Source organism: Conger conger, chromosome 4 (assembly GCF_963514075.1).
Source record: "Conger conger chromosome 4, fConCon1.1, whole genome shotgun sequence".
Taxonomy (NCBI): domain Eukaryota; kingdom Metazoa; phylum Chordata; class Actinopteri; order Anguilliformes; family Congridae; genus Conger; species Conger conger.
Window position 1 is genome coordinate 36,586,478 of NC_083763.1, and position 17,692 is coordinate 36,604,169.

At 40.8% G+C, this 17,692-nt stretch overlaps 1 protein-coding gene across 3 annotated transcripts in view; it reads right to left on the reverse strand.

The window, feature by feature from the left end:
• Positions 1–3,962: 3,962 nt before the first annotated feature.
• qtrt2 (queuine tRNA-ribosyltransferase accessory subunit 2) overlaps positions 3,963–17,692 on the reverse strand; it is a 35,686-nt gene continuing 21,956 nt past the window's right edge. Inside the window, exons 1-9 of one of the 3 annotated variants that reach the window (XM_061238368.1) lie at positions 16,025–16,128; positions 10,994–11,212; positions 10,852–10,907; positions 6,062–6,138; positions 5,639–5,848; positions 5,355–5,554; positions 4,982–5,133; positions 4,425–4,536; positions 3,963–4,338 (exon numbers count right to left, since the gene is read on the reverse strand). In XM_061238368.1, coding sequence (XP_061094352.1) covers positions 4,107–4,338; positions 4,425–4,536; positions 4,982–5,133; positions 5,355–5,554; positions 5,639–5,848; positions 6,062–6,138; positions 10,852–10,907; positions 10,994–11,193 — 1,239 coding nt within the window. In that variant the 5' untranslated portion in view covers positions 11,194–11,212; positions 16,025–16,128 and the 3' untranslated portion in view covers positions 3,963–4,106. Of the gene's footprint in view, positions 4,339–4,424; positions 4,537–4,981; positions 5,134–5,354; positions 5,555–5,638; positions 5,849–6,061; positions 6,139–10,851; positions 10,908–10,993; positions 11,214–16,021; positions 16,129–17,692 lie in introns of those variants that run through there. The other 2 variants (XM_061238367.1, XM_061238369.1) reach the window with 2 other exon arrangements.

Consider the following 17,692-nt stretch of genomic DNA (forward strand, 5'->3'; position numbering starts at 1 on the left):
TTCCTATCATTGACAAAGGCTCACTGACATGTTGACTCTGCCTGTGTTTATGGTCCTTAAAATCGGGTTTCAAAATATGCAGTTGACAGGCCGGCAATCTGTACCCAAACATCGTATAGCAATACAATAATTCAAGCTCATTGTTTGAAAATTGGTTCTAATTGCCACAGCCAATGGCGTTTCAATGTCAGCGCACTCAGAGAAGGGGTGGGATAAACAGTGTTGTGGTTTGAGCTTGTTTGTTGCGGCAATTCATCTCTTGACTGTTAGAAGTCCGAAATTACCTATGGTACCTTTTATATGCATATTAACCTCCTAAGACCCAGGAAATGCAGTAGACACCCACCTTGTAGTATCTACTGCATATCTGAGAGCTGCACAGTGGTTTAAGGCTCATTTGATACCTTGGATCCTTGATGACTTAAAACCATTTAGCCAACAAACGTGTTCCATACTGTATCAGCATAATTTACAGCTGAATCTTGTCCCACCCCCCAATTCCCATAGAGATCCATTCAAATGCAAAGAGTTTTAATATCACTTGTTGGACAACCTGACTCCAGACTCTGATGATGTTCATGGGATCAGGAGGTGACGGCATGCAAAAGATATGCAACCAAATACAAAACATGACTCTCTTATTTGACATTGTTTGTCTCAAACATTGAAATGTGGGACTACATATAAAAAGTGCACAGTGAAACCAAAATGTATAAAAATACCCTTTCATAAAAGCTCTGAGTGTAATCAATTGTTTGATTACAGAGAAAATAAAATATAACAGAAAAAGACAAGGTGACCTCAAACCTTTGAACAGTAGTGTACATGGAGTCACAAAGTAAAAGCAATATACATTCAGTGAGCCCTTAGGTATTAGGTATTTATTACTTCTTTTTTTAGACTTAAGTCTTCTGTTGCTGTAGCCTGTCCACTTAGAGGTTTGATGCATTGTATATTCAGAGATGCTCTTTCTGCATACCACTGTTGTAATGTGTGGTTATTTGTGTTACTGTCATCACCTTCACCAGTCTGGCCATTTTCCTCGAACCTCTCTCATTAACAAGGCATTTCTGCCCACAGAACTGCTGCTCACTGGATGTTTTTTGCACCATTCTCTGTAAACTCCAGAGAGTTGTGCGTGAAAATCCTAGATCAGCAGTTTCTGAGACCACCCCGTCTGGCACCAACAATCATTCCACGGTCAAAGTAATTTAGATCACATTTTCCCCCATTCTTATGGTTGAAGTGAGCATTAACTAAAGCTCCTGACCTATATCTGTATGACTGTATGTTTTGCACTGCTGCCACACAATTGGCTGATCAGATAATTGCATGAATAAGTAGGTGTGCAGGTGTTCCCAATAAAGTGCTCAACAAGTAGCCACTCACGACATCAGTAAGTTCATTTATATCCTTTGTTGAATTAACGAACATGGACCAGTCTGTGGACTCAAAAGGACAAGGGAACTGATATTGGTCCTTCACATCACTGACTTGGTATGTCTTACCGTGAAATTATATATTTACTGTATGCCAAACATAATGGGTCCAAAATTTTCATTTTTTAACTTATTTGTCCATAGAACATCATCTCAAAAGCCTTTGGGATCAAACAGGTTTTTGCAAATGTGAGATGGGCATTGATCTTTCTCTTCGTTAGCAGTGGTTTTTTGTACTGCAACTCTCCCATCAATTTCATGTTTGTCTAACCTCTTTGTTATTGTGGAGTCATGAGCACTGTGGCTGGAGATTCTTGGCAGTTCTTTGGATGTTCTTCTTGGATCTTTTGTTCTTTACTGTCCTCTCACTGACTAACATAGTTTATGTGTTTAGGGACTTCAGAGATCACTGGTCATGTGATGCCATTATATGTGCTGTCCAGTCATCAGGGTCCCCCTCTGTTCTGCATTGTATTTAACAGCCAGGTGCTATGACCACTGACCGCAAATATCATACTCTGTGTGTGCCTGCATATATATACACACATATACACATATGTATACACATATGTGTATATATATATATATACATACATATATACTCAGTATATACAGTCAAGTCCATAAATATTGGGACATTGACACAATTCTGATCTTTTTGGCTCTATACACCACCACAATGGATTTGAAATGAAACAAACAAGATGTGCTTTAACTGCAGACTTTCAGCTTTAATTTGAGGGTATTTACATCCAAATCAGGTGAACGGTGTAGGAATTACAACAGTTTGTATATGTGCCTCCCACTTTTTAAGGGACCAAAAGTAATGGGACAAACTAACAATCATAAATCAAACTTTCACTTTTTAATACTTGGTGCAAATCCTTTGCAGTCAGTTACAACCTTAAGTCTGGAACGCATAGACATCACCAGACGCTGGGTATCATCCCTGGTGATGCTCTGCCAGGCCTCTACTGCAACTGTCTTCAGTTCCTGCTTGTTCTTAGGACATTTTCCCTTCAGTTCAATCGGATTCAGGTCAGGTGATTGACTTGGCCATTGCATAACATTCCACTTCTTTGCCTTAAAAAACTCTTTGGTTGCTTTCGCAGTATGCTTCGGGTCATTGTCCATCTGCACTGTGAAGCGCCGTCCAATGAGTTCTGAAGCATTTGGCTGAATATGAGCAGATAATATTGCCCGAAACACTTCAGAATTCATCCTGCTGCTTTTGTCAGCAGTCACATCATCAATAAATACAAGGGAACCAGTTCCATTGGCAGCCATACATGCCCACGCCATGACACTACCACCAACAAGCTTCACTGATGAGGTGGTATGTTTTGGATCATGAGCAGTTCCTTTCCTTCTCCATACTCTTCTCTTCCCATCATTCTGGTACAAGTTGATCTTTGGCTCATCTGTCCATAGGATGTTGTTCCAGAACTGTAAAGGCTTTTTTAGATGTTGTTTGGCAAACTCTAATCTGGTCTTCCTGTTTTTGAGGCTCACCAATGGTTTACATCTTGTGGTGAACCCTCTGTATTCACTCTGGTGAAGTCTTCTCTTGATTGTTGACTTTGACACACATACACCTACCTCCTGAAGAGTGTTCTTGATCTGGCCAACTGTTGTGAAGGGGTTTTTCTTTACCAGGGAAAGAATTCTTGTGTCATCCACCACAGTTGTTTTCCGTGGTCTTCCGGGTCTTTTGGTGTTGCTGAGCTCACCGGTGCGTTCTTTCTTTTTAAGAATGTTCCAAACAGTTGATTTGGCCAAACCTAATGTTTTTGCTATCTCTCTGATGGGTTTGTTTTGATTTGTCAGCCTAATGATGGCTTGCTTCACTGATAGTGACAGCTCTTTGGATCTCATATTGAGAGTTGACAGCAACAGATTACAAATGCAAATAGCACACTTGAAATGAACTCGACCTTTTATCTGCTCCTTGTAAATTAGATAATGAGGGAATAACACACACCTGGCCATAGAACAGCTGAGCAGCCAATTGTCCCATTACTTTTGGTCCCTTAAAAAGTGGGAGGCACATATAGAAACTGTTGTAATTCCTACACCGTTCACCTGATTTGGATGTAAATACCCTCAAATTAAAGCTGAAAGTCTGCAGTTAAAGCTTATCTTGTTCGTTTTATCTATTTATTTTTGTGTCGATGTCCCAAACCTGACTGTATATATACACAATGTGCACTTCACATTAGACACACTTATTTAGATTTTTGGTTTTGAAAATATGCATTAAAATGAATGAAATTTGTTGTATTGCATGGATTGGCCCCATCATAGGGGAATCCAGACCATGGCAGTGCATATTGTGGCAGTCTGACTCATATCCCAGATTGGAGAGGGTTCAATAAGCAGGGACCTGTTGCTCATTTTACTCTAGTCGACCTGTTAAGCTGAACATGAAGCATCTTCCTCAATCTCACCTCTGTGCAAGCCTGACTTGCAAACTGCACTAATAAGTGGTGCTGGGCCTCACATGCTTCTGAGGAGAGCACATGCTTGTCTGTACTGTCTTTATTTGATAGCTTAGCATCCACTATTGAGTGATGATCTACAATTTGCCATTCCAAAAAATAAAAAAATAAAAAAAAAGACATCAATGGATTTAAGAGACCATAATGTTTTGTATACCCTACACACTCCTCAAACCCTCCCATGAAGGACCATTCTCTTGAATGCGTCGAGCCGGCCACTCTCCAGCGCCCCCCGTAGGGAGCAGAAGAAACCGCAGTAATGCTCCAGGTTGTGCACCATCAGCAGCACTCCTGCCAGCAGCTCATTGGTCATCAGCAGATGGTGCAGGTATGCCCGCTGGTGACTCCTGCAACAGTAGCAGCCACAACCGACCACCAGGGGGCGGAAATCATCCTGGTACCTGTAAGTTACAGGTCAGAGGTCACTACCAACAAGAAGACTCAAGCACTGAAAAACAGACACACACACACAAAGGGTGAAACACACCTCTTGTCTTTCAAATTTATTTCAAATCGGGTCATCTGCTCCCAGTTCTCCTGGGTCTCGTTCTCTCTGTGCTGTGGAATTTCCTCCACTTCACTCCCATTTCTCTCAAACACTGCACCAAAGCATAGCAATCAGACTCCATCCAACAGTGCCCCGAAACAAACTTATGAGAACTTTTAGAAAGGCAGAAAAGCTCAGTTGCCTACTGACAACTTCAATCAATCAAACTAGTAAATGCATATTCTGCCTTCAGGAAGTATTCCCCCCCCCCATTTTCCAATGCTGAAAGCTCATACTACAATGTGCATAAATATTTGTTTCTGCGGAGTGATTTGAAAGTAATTATTGGCAAAGCAGTCTATTACCCAGAGCAGCAGTCAATAATAGTGTCTGAATAAGTGATAAATAAGAGCATTCAACAAAGAAAATAGCAAATAACAAGCAAGATTTGAAAAGATTCTAAGGGAGTAGAAAGGCACTGTACAGGCAGGAGTGAGTTTTGACACAATTTTAGAAAAAAGTTTGATCCATAACACAATGAGCAGGTGGCACTATACCGGTTCTCTCTGGGTTGGGGTCAAGAGTGTAGCTGAAGCTAAGAGCACAGCCACGCTCTGTCACCTGGAAGGGGAAGAAGCCCTCAAACAGGTCAATACCAGCCTCCACACATGCCAGTACTTCTTCTGGGTGGCCTACGCCCAGGAGAATCCTGTATGGACACATTATCGGCTGCTCAATTAATTTTCTTTTAATAAAAAAAATGAACATAAAACACACAGAAAAATGCAAGACAAAAGCACCATCTGGGACAAAGAACAACTTGTCTTGTACTAAGTAGAAAAGGTGGGGGGTTCTATATTTATTAGGAATTTCAAGAAAGGGTGTAGGAAAAGGGGGTAATTGGATAGAGTAGTAAAGTGAAGAGCATACCTGGGTTTATTCTCAGGCAGTTCCTTGACTACTGCCGTGATGAGCTGGCTGCGTAGTTCTTGGCTCATGGCCGCAGTGTGGAAGCCATCCAGAACAAAGCCACCCACCGGCCTCTTTGCAGTCTCACGTGCCGACCGCACCCTCTCCTCCGACACATCGCCACCCTCCACCACCCCAAATATTTCTGCCCCGCTCAACTCCTGATTAGGAGAGAAAGAGCAATGTTGTGCATGTACACTTAGGTGCAGTTTGTACGTGCTTGTGCGTTGTGTTGCTGTGCGTACCTCTGTTTTGAAATGCAGAGACAGGCACTCATCCAGATGGCTGAGTGTTCGGTCCACAGCCTTGCAGACTCTCTTGCGGGCAGGGTTGAGTTGCCGTGTCTCTCCGTCGGCCATGCTCTGGTACCAGTTTGGCCTGATAGCCTTCTGCAGCGCCATGTACTGAGCAACGGTCAGCTCCATCCGACCACCCGAACCCCACACGGACACCGTCTGAAGACACAAACAACCATATACTGCAAGAACCCCACAACACTGTACCACTAGATCGCTACACCATCAGTAAAAACACCTGCAGCTAAGCACCACTACCATTCCACAGTCTGTACAAACACATACAGCCATACATCCCAAAAATCCCTGTACAAGCAGACGCCATACATCCATTTTCCACAATAAACACACACATTTGCCCGTGCAGCTGACCTTGTTTGTGGTGTATCCAGGGGGGTGGTGTACTGCCGAGTCATGGAGCGAACAGAATAGTAAAGTGTCATTGAGACCTGAAAAAAGCATATGACCCATCATCAGCATAACAATCACAATCCTATTTTCTGCATTACAATCACCACATAATGATCACAAACATAAGTGTGCTGAATGTTTGCGGAAATTATTTTACTAACCTGACTATCCCACCCATTTCAGATGAGAAGTTCCTGACTGACATACAGTAGGGAATACTACAAAACTTAAAGATCAATTCTTAAATGCCAGGCTCACACTAGAGGACCACACTTTGTGATTGATTTGCACTTAAGATAAGAGCGTCTGCTAAATGCCACGTAATGTAATGTAATGTAATGTAGAGGAAGTTACATTGGCTATTAGTAAGGCAAAAATCGGAAAAGCAGTTGCTGTAGAGGGCCTGCATAATGAAAACTCTTCACGTAATTGCCCTTGCCTGTAATATTCAGCCTGCTCCAGACTTGTACTCCATATGGTATTATTATTATTATTATTATTATTATTATTATTATTATTATTCCATGCATTTAGAGTTAGTTACTAAGCTAATGCCCAAGTCTGCCAAAAAAAACAGATCAGGTCCTCTAATTTAGGTGTTGAAAGTTGCTGTCTTTGCTGGTTGTCTCCTCCAAAAGTACTGGAACAGAAAGGTCAAATCCTTTGTTTTTGCTATACACTGAGTTGTACATGAGATGATGGATCCAAATTTCTTATAAACCTTTTGTATCTGACCACCCAAATTTTAGGTGTGCAAAAGTATTGGAACATGTGATTGACAGGTGTTTTTTTTATTGCCCAGATGTGCCCAGTCAGATTGATTGGTTAAACAATAAATAGTTCTGAATGTCTCTCTTGGTTTTAGCCATGGATTTGTGTTAGAATAGATGAAGACCAGAGAGTTGTCTTTAGGAGAAAAGCAAGCCATTTAGAAGCTTAGAGGGGAAATCTATTGCACAAGCACTGGTGATAGCTTGTACAACAACTTGGAATGTCTTGAAAAAGAAAGAAACTGCTGCCATACTGAGCAACAGACATCAAACGGGTCTACCAAGGAAACAACAGCAGTTGATGACAGAAACATTGCGAGAGCTGTGAAGAAAAACCCCAAAACATCAGTCAGTGATATCACAATCTCCACAGGGCAGGAGTGAAGGTACCTCAATCAACCGTTTGAAGAAGACTTAGTGAGCAGCACTATAGAGGCTATACCACAAGATGCAAACCAGGATTCAACGTTAAGGTTTTTCCCTACTTACCCTGCATCTTCTTGCCCCAGCTAAGCTTCTACTTTCCCTGCCCTGGGGGTAACATGTGGCTGTGCACAACATTTAAACCAAAATCCATTGCCTGGTGATTGTGTGTAAAACACTACAGAACACGAGTTTCTATCAAAAACAGGATTGATTTGCGATATTACATCAATCATTATATTTCATTGTAGATGAGAATTGGAACTATCAACTTATTTGTAGCATGGACAGGTGAAAGCAATATGGCAGAAACTGAACTTATCAGCCATTTCAGAGTATTCTTGATGGGGGCCAATTATGCTCTCTGTGCCCTCTCTGAACAGGTGAGCCACCTGTATAACACCTGAGCACAATTGAAAGGGCCTTCAATGGCTAAAAACATCAGCCTTGTTGATATAGTAATTTATATGGGGGAACATTGGCGCAGGCGCTAAGAGCAATCGTCTGCCAGTCGGTGAGTTGCTGGTTTTTACATTATGTAATGTGAGGCCGCTTGGCACCTCCCCCTCTCCGAACCTCCACCTCACGCTCACGACTACTGTCTGTTCTGGCTCCACGGTGGTTGAACGAACTCCCCGTTGAGGTCAGAACTGTAGAATCTCTCCCCACCTTCAAGCGCAAACTGAAGACGCACCTCTTCAAGCAGCACCTCTCCCCATCCCTCCCTACCTCCCTGTGAACCTTAATTGTTGTCTTTGTGATTTACGTTGTGTTTCGGTATTTTTTAGTTGGCTAGGTAAGCAGTATTTGGATAGTTAAGTTAGGTCACTTTTGCTTTGTTGTTTGTTTGTTGTTTCAAAAATAAATAAATAAATAAATAAATAGGCCCTGGTCCTTATCTTTGTTGTACGGGTAGCAATTGAAATTGTACTTCCCTCTAGGGTCTTTCAGCGCACTTATCCCTGGTTATGGGTATGCACTTTTTGTACATCGCTCTGGATAAGAGCGTCTGCCAAATGCCAATAATGTAATGTAATGTAATGAAGTGTGCATATTATTTAGGCTACGTAACAGGGGTGGCCTGTAGCATAGTGGTTAAGGTAAATGACCGGGACACGCAAGGTCGGTGGTTCTTGCGTGTAAGATCCGCACAGCCGTTGGGCCCTTGAGCAAGGCCCTTTACCCTGCATTGCTCCAGGGGAGGATTGTCTCCTGCTTAGTCTAATCAACTGTACGTCGCTCTGGATAAGAGCGTCTGCCAAATGTCAATAATGTAATGTAATAGAAACGTTAATAAAGAGTTAAATGAATTAATCAGAGACTAAGAATTGGCAAACATGCTCCAAATTTGATTGGTGATTAATCGTGATTTTACCAAGAGGGTATTTTAATATTAAGAAAGACCTGAGTGATTCCAATTGCATTCTACATTTTTTATTATTTTTATTTTACTTATTTCAGATTTTTCCCTTTTTCTCCCAATTTGGTAGGCAATTGTACCATATCTAATCCAATTAGTGTTACCTGGGAGATACACTACTCGCACCCTCTCCCTCGGCGGCCCGAAGAGACCTGGCGATCTGAGAACAACACGCCTTCTTCAAGCTGCCTCGTCTCATGCTCGTGATCGCTTTTGCCAAGTACCTCCCTCTGGAGCAGCAAGCCAATTGTGCTGGTCCACTAGAGCCGGCCAAACTTGGCTTTATGGCAGGACCGGGAATCGAACCCCAGAGCCAGTCAAGCCCCAGTCAGCCTCACATGCAGTGCAGAGATAGAGGAGGAAGAAGCCCATGCCCTAATGAACAAAACTGTTCAAATTGACACATCAGTTCCAAGTCTCCGAGAGGAGCTTAGCAGAGCATTGGTGTCTCTTGACATGGACTGGGAAGACTTAGGGTTTGACATGGATGAGTATATAAACATAATAGTTTCAATCTGTACACAGTCATATTAGAGTTATTGTGCAATATCATTAAAGTGAAACATTTATCTTTTAGGCTTTGTAAAATACATAATACTATTCAAGTAAAGAGATACCATTACCATATTTTCTTCTTTCTGAAAGAAAGAAATTCTGGTTAATGGCACGACAAAATTACATTTTATGTGATGTCAGTATATTTGAACGTAAATTTAACAAAATGCTAAAGATTAAAGCCATTTATTAGGGATTAATTGAACATATTAAAATGCACAAGAAGCCTCCAAATTGCATCAGAAAAAAATGCCAGGGGACATCTGATCCCCCCTGGCCAGCTACTTTTTCTCTTTGGCCTAGTACTTACATTTTTTGTGAAAACACTGGTAATGCCCTTTTCACTGGTCTTCCAAAAAAGTAAATTGTGAAATTACAGCTAATTAAAAACTCTGCTGTTAGACCTTTAACAAAAACAAGGAAGAGAGAGCATATTACTCCTGTTTTAGCTACACTGTACTGGCTCCCTCCATCTTTTACAATGGATTTTAAAGTTATTTTACTTGTATACAAAGCTCTTAATGGTTTAACACCCTCTTACATCACAGATTTCCTGTTGTTTTATGTCTCTTCACCAGCCCTTAGGTCCTTTGTAGCGGGTCTTTTAAACATTCCTAAGGTTCCCCAAATGAAAATTGCGGAAGCTGCTGTTATCCACTATAAGCAGCTTCCTAAATTATGGAACTCGTTACCAAAAAGTGTTAGAGGTGGGCTCAGTAGACATTTTTAAACAAACTGAAAATGTACCTTTTTAATCTATCTTATAATTAGAAATTCTCTTTTTTATCATTTCATTTTTTGTATTTCATGTCATCCACTCTTATTTTGATTGTGTGATTTCTTTAACTTTAGTTTTTATTTTTTATTTTCAGAATTTCTTTGTGCTGAAAAGTAAAGCACCTGGAGCTACATCGCTTGTACCAAAGGTCCTAAACAAATAAAGTTTATTTTATTATTATTAGCAGCAAGCTGGTATACAGGTGTAACTAATGAAGTGGTCACTGAGTGCATGTATGCAACATAAAATAGAGGTGCGCAACAATTTTAAAAAAGGGAAGTTGCTTGAAAATACGTCAAATACTATACACCCGGTTATTACACCCGAGGATGTCACACATTTTAAAGTAATTGAAAGATACTGACAAGGAGTATTTACAGTAAGTATGAAAGATTCAATCATGTGATTATCCTTCGAAGGTACTATTTCCCCTTGTAGGGATTAATAGAGTACAATCATAATGATTAGTATTTACAGTAGCTGTTTGTTGCAGCAATCATACAATATTGAGATTGGTGTGCTGGGGGGCATGGAATAGGAAAAGTTGGAGGTGTTCTCTCTCAATATGAGGTGCTTTAAATTTACTACCTGAAACAGACCTATGTCACATGCTTTTATCAACTCAGGACCACACTATGCCTGTAATGTTGTGCTTTGTCTGAAGAATATTAAATGCAAATACCATATTATGTAATTGCATTGCTATTCAAAACAGATATAGCACTGTACTGTACTGCAGTTTAATTTTCTGTCTGAGTGGAGGCCACTGTTGGAAAGACTTGAAGATGGATGCTCACACACGTACCTGCAAACCTCCTGACTCCCTCCTGGAACTCCTCTAGTACCTCCTGGTGTTCCCCCCTACAGAACAGGAAAGATATAATCATCATTACCTGCAACCACCCAACAGTGCTGCATCTGCATGTGTGTAGTGTTTGTGTTCTCACAATGAGTCCAGGGTCAGCTGGGTGGCGGCAGGCAGGTGTTTCAATGTGCTAAGTGTGTGGTGGGTTAGGTGGGGGACTGTTCCACAGCGAGTGTACAGCAGGCAACCTGGCAGCTCCAGGCTGTGCACCCCACTGTTCCCCAAATCCAACAGCACCCCCCGGCGACACTGCTGCAGCACACGACACAGCTCAAGCCTCATCCCTCTTCACTCTTCTATACCTGCATAGGAAACACATGGTAAAAATAGAGCGAAACAACTGCCTCGCAGATGTAAAGTTGCAGTTCACATCCCTGTCTGTCCAGCAATAACTAACTTCCAAACTTTGAATCCACAACAATGAGAGCTTTATGTATTATTTGTATACATTTCATTCAAGAATTCATGTGCCATTTATTTGTCATTGGTGTAAAAATGTTGAATAAAATATTTCTTCTCATTACAACCTGAATATTTAATTAAAGGTAGTGTAGGTAGTGTGAATAGTGTAATAAGACCAAGAACATAAAAAAAATAAAATAAAATAATAATAATAATAATTAAATTGCAGATGTTTAAACAACATATGAATTTATGTCAAACCAACAACAATTGAAGAATATTCAAACAAAATAACCCAAGATAGTTCTAAGCTACAATGGTAAGCAAAACATGATGTCACAGTGAAGTTGACCTTTGATCTTTTGGATAGAAAATTTCATAATTTCATCACTTCATTATTTATCCTCTTGGACATTTATTACACTTGTGACATTTTGCCAAAATTAGCATATTGAGTTTTGAGAATTGAGAATAGCCAAAAAACGTATTTTGTAGTCACAACGACCTTCAGAAAGGTCTCATGTTTAACTTGGTACCATTTAGAGTTCAAAGAACAAACATCCACTTGGACTCAAGGATGAACTGATTTTGGGAGACAATGTTTGGTGAACAGTTCAATGAGACCTGCAAATTTTAAAGCAGGATTGCTTTGTATAAATTCTAAAAAAAAAAGGAAAAGTGCCCTGTGCAAAGGTTTGGGAACCCTTTAGGATTATTCCTTGCCACTTTTTAAAAATATGATTACTAAGACCCAGACCCAGGTGATTTTGTTGTTAGGGTTTCAATGAGTCAGGTGAGTATAATTCCAGGGCTGAACTTTTTGTTTTGAAGTAACTCCATGCCTCATAAAATACCCAACTGTAGTTGCTGTTCTGTTAACAACCATGGGTTCTCCAAGGATTGTCCAAGGATGTCAGAATGAAGATAGTTCATTTCCACCAAGAAGGAGAAGGCTACAAAAACTCAAAATGTTTCAAACTACCTAGATTTGTTAAACAACATATCACCTTTTGTATTAGGGCAACAGTAATCTCAACCTGAGCAAGAAAATATAAACCTACTTACTTCCCAATTAAACTTATCATGTCCCAAACAGTTGATTTTGACTTTCTGATGAAATGAAGGCTAAATTGCCTATTCCCATTGCCACTGAAATTAATGCTATTTGGAGGTCATTTCAAATGACAAGAAAAAGTGTAATGACAAAATTGGGGAGTAGATCGTCAAACAATGTGCATTTCAGATGTGTAATGCTGGTATCTTCTCATAAAAACAAAAACAGAATTGCTATTTCTAGGTTCAGCCAAGCCTCCTACATTACATGGATATCAATCTTTCTGCCATACAGAGTTTTTAGAAAGTGTATAGTCTCCCCAAAATACCCGTCTTTTTGCATCACATCCATAACGGATTCTGGCTTAACAATATTTTGTAAAAAATTCCCCTCAGCCAAGTGGGTGCTATGATAATATGCATTAACATTTTTTATCATGTAAGAAGAATAATTTCTCTCAGGGATTTTGTTTGTCATTTTGTGTCCAAATATCACCTAATTTTTATGTAAGCAAAAGTATTTGAACATGTGACTGACAGGTGTTTCTGTGACCCAGATGTGTCCTAATAGATTGATTGGTTAAACAATGAATAGTTCTGAATGTCTACTCTTGGTTTTAGGCCTGTGAAGACAGAGGGCAGAGAAGACCAGAGAACTGTCTTTGGGAGAAAAGCAAGCCATTTTGAAGCTTAGAAAAGAGGGCAAATCAATTAGCACCATTGCAGAAACATTAGGGATAGCTTGTACAACAACTTAGAATGTCCTGAAAAAGAAAGAAACCATTGACGTACATGGGGGCGGCCTGTAGCGTAGTGGCTAAGTTAAATGACTGGGACACGTAAGGTCGGTGGTTCTAATCCTGGTGCAGCCACAATAAGATCCGCACAGACGTTGGGCCCTTGAGCAAGGCCCTTAACCCTGCATTGCTCCAGGGGAGGATTGTCTCCTGCTTAGTCTAATCAACTGTACGTCACTCTGGATAAGAGCATCTGCCAAAATGCCAATAATGTAATGTAATGTAATGTAATAGAAACGTTAATAAAGAGTTTAATTAATTCATCAGTGAAAGTCGATCAAGGAAAACTACAGCAGTTGATGACAGAAACATTGTGAGAGCTGTAAAGAAAAACCTCAAAACATCAGTCAGTGACATCACAAACAATCTCCACAGGGCAGGGGTGAAGGCATCTCAATCAACCGTTTTGAAGAAGACTTCAAAAGAGGGGACACAATATAGAGCAGCAATATAAACACTATATAGCACAAAATGCAAACTCATCTCTCATCAGTAGTAAGAATCGGAAGACGAGATTACAATTTGCAAAGAAGTTCAGAGATGAGCCACAAAAGCTCTGGAACAAAGTTGTATGGACTGATGAGACCAAGATTAACCTAACTAAAGTGATGGAAAGGCCAAGGTGTGGAGAAAGAAGGGATCTGCTCATGATCCAAAACATACAAGCTCATCTGTAAAGCACCGTGAAGGAAGTGTCATGGCTTGGGCTTGCATGGCTGTTTCTGGAGCGGGCTCACTAATCTTTATCGATAATGTAACTCATGATGGTAGCAGCAGGATGAATTCAGATGTCTACAAAACATATTTATTTGCCAACATCTGGAGAAATGTGTCCAAACTAATTAGTAGGGACTTCATCATGCAGCAAAACAATGACCCAAAACACACCGGCAACACAACAAAGGACTTCACTAGAGAGAAAAGCGGACGGTTTTAGACTGGCCAAGTCAATCACCAGACCTTAACCCAATTGAGCACCCAAATCTTCCACAAGCATCCCATCCATAACTAGAAAAACACACATGAAGGGCTGTTCTAAACGAAAATATAGTCATTGTGAGTGTATTTTTGTTTTTGGGGGGTTAGACAAGAGGGATATTGCAAGGGGGGGGGGGGGGGGAGATCAGTTGGGAGGACTAAGGTATAGTTTGAAAAGGTGTGTTTTTAGTCTGCGTCGAAATAGGGGGAGGGATTCTGCTGTCCTGACAGTGGTAGGCAAGTCATTCCACCACTGAGGAGCCATAAGGCAACCAGAGCTGACAGAGCGGAGTGGTCTTGCTGGGGAGTAGGGAGTGATTAAGGATTGTATGTAAGGTGGGGCAGTCCCCTTAGCAGCCTGAAATGCCAACACTAGGGCCTTGAAACGGATGTGTGCGGCAATAGGAAGCCAGTGGAGGCCAATGAGGAGTGGGGTGACATGAGCCGACCTGGGCTGACTGGTGATTAGGTGGGCTGCAGCATACAGGACCAGCTGGAGGGGCTTGATGGTCTCCCAGCTTGTGCCATCACATCAAGCGCGCGCGCGCGCGCGCGCACACACACACACACACACACACACACACACACACACACACACGCAAATATATTTGGGGAGGGACAAAATAGAAAAATAACAAAATATAAATTGCTTTGCATCACAGTCTGTCGGTCACTTCTACAATCCAACAATATGATCAGAAGACTATAAGAGCACACAAAGACCACATGCAACAAGTGCAACAAATAAGCCTACATTTGTAATACATACATTTAAATTATGTCCATCTTGCAGTGTGTAGACAGGCATGCAGAAAGTGTTCTGTTCTATCCAGTGCAAGCAGGTATACAGATGCACAAGCACCATTACCGTGATGAAAATTGTTACATTCGGTTCTTAAATCAAGGAATGAAAGTCATGAAAACCTTGTTTCATTTGCATTTTCTCAAGATAAAGATGATTCATGCCACCCATGCCTTCATTATCATGGATTTTATCCATGGATTTAATTACAACTTTTTCCCAAAAAGGAACGGTTCTATAATTGTTAAATGTGATCTAGCAGAGGTAATTAATAAGCATTAACCATATGTTTCATCTATATTATTTGGGAATAAGATAAAATACTGAACAAATATTTTAACAACAATTTAAATGTCTGTATTACTTTAAAATCCCAATATTGATCTGGGTCAATTTGACCAGGCTAACAGTACCAACATGTCCAAAAAGTGATTCTCAGGAATCATAAATTGCTACAAATTTATAGCGCATATAGAATCATGGTAATTTTAGAGTTGTCAGCAAATTAAAACAAGGCAATTTGTTGGAACAAAAAGCAGGACGCAGACCAGCCATCGAGGACCGGACCCATGTTATAACGACACAGGCACTAAATCGCTACAAAATGTAATTGAAAAAGGGTTAGTGTTAAAGGCACAAAATATAACGGAAAGGGGGCTACTGTCCTGTTCTCGTTGCAACCGTCATTCACTTAAAATTGTGACATCATAGCGACAGGAATGAACTTTTTCGTGACACAGGCGCCGCCGTCATTATAAGGCGTCTCAACGTGTTTTTGTCCAGTGGGTAGCTAGCCACTAAGTAAACGTCTTAAGAACGACTTTGTGGTTTGCCGAGAAACAAACGAGTTACTTTTTAAAGCAAGTTACCGAATGTAGCTGCGAAACTGAAAAACAGCGTAATGTACCTGGTGGCTAATATTAGATTGCAAAGCATTAGATTGCATTCGATTGCTACCATTATCCAAGGTTGTGAGTTTTAGTTTAGCTAGCTATAGGCAGACAGATTGAAAGTGAGCAGCAGGGGGAAAATTCATCTGTGAAACAAAATCGTAGAAATATGTAATTCACGCGCTTACCTCCCTTTTTGAGAAGCGAAAACCACACTTAACCATCTGGTCTTAACAGAGAGGAAGAGGCGGAGTTAAAATCTTCTTCTCAGTGTTGTTTAAAGGAGATCTGAAAACTAAGATTTGTGCATTACCGCCACCTACTGAATATCTTTTCAAACGTTATCATAATTTATATATATACATATATAAAACACCTTTTCCTAAACCCCTTCTTAACCAGCTCTATTTCTCCTAATGTTTGACTCCCACCAAACCATTTTTCCAAAATCCCCTGTATTTTGTCCCCCTTCACATCGAAAATGCCCCAAATCTTTGCTGTGTGCACCACCATCTTAATTCTTGGTTTCAATCTCACCAGCAGTTTATTACTATAGCAATGAATGCCAAAATCCTTCTCCTATCCATGTGTTATGTATTGTAGTACGTCAATGAAGAGGCTGTGTAATACGATTCCATTACTTTACTGGAACATCGTTAACATTACATGTACTGGAACTTCTCCCTTCTTCTTCTCCTTTTTGCATCCTCCCGTAATCCTTCCATCCTCTCGTAATCAGAATTACCATAGCCTGACACCTAGTGGCATAGAATACAACATATTCCCCTCTCACTTAAGAACAACACATACCGAACTTAGTATGAAAGCAACAACCTAAAAGTAATGTCTTATAACTCACACAAGTCTATCAATGACCTTTTGTAATTGAGTAACTTATACACTTGTTTTTAACTGTATATCTCTATATTGAACTTAAGCATACATCAACACCATTGATCTCTTTAATTAGTCCTTCTTAATCATTAACTGAAAAAGATTATCATTCCACAAAATCCTCCAGCCAACGTGGCGGTCGTCTCACGCGAGCTGGAACCTCTTTGGCTGGAATACGATGAGCATCCTGAGGAATATCTGGCTGAAGAACTGTAGGCGGGTCTTCAGTAGGTGAGTCAATTACAGGAAAGTCCGAATTAACCGGCCTTGCAGGAGCATTGGACAAAGTTAAATGAGAAGCATGCCACTTCTTCCCATCCTGTAACAGATAAGTCGCAGGACCGACTTTCCGTTGGATCCGCATTGGTTCTGTGAACCTTGGGTGCGCTTTTGGCACATGTGTTGGTTTCCGAACGCGCACGCTATCTCCCTCTCTGAATGTAGGAGTGAGCGCACCTCGTCTGAAGTCAGTGTAAGTTTTCATCTTACTCTGTTGAGCTGTGACTCTTCGTGACAGGGCTGCATCATCCTTAGAGGAAGACACTGGTGTCAGAATATTTAGGCGAGTGCGCATCTTTCTCCCGACGAGTAATTCAAAAGGAGTAATCCCGGTAGTTGAATGGGAAGTAGAGCGATACACCTGAAGGAAATCATTGACAGTCTTTTCCAGGGTTTCCTCTCTAGGATGGCAGATTGAATGCAGCTTTTAAGCACATGGTGGAAACGCTCAATAGCGCCATTTGCAGCAGGGTGATAGACAGATGTGCGTATGTGCTGTATGTCTCTGGATTTAAGAAATTCAGCGAACTCAGCAGACGTGAATTGACTCCCGTTATCTGTCACTATGCTACTGGGGTTTCCAAATCTGCTGAAGACTGATGTGAGGAATGTTATGACATTGTCAGACGTACCAGTGGCAGTGAAGGCCACCTCTGACCATTTACTGTGATAGTCAGTCAATGTGA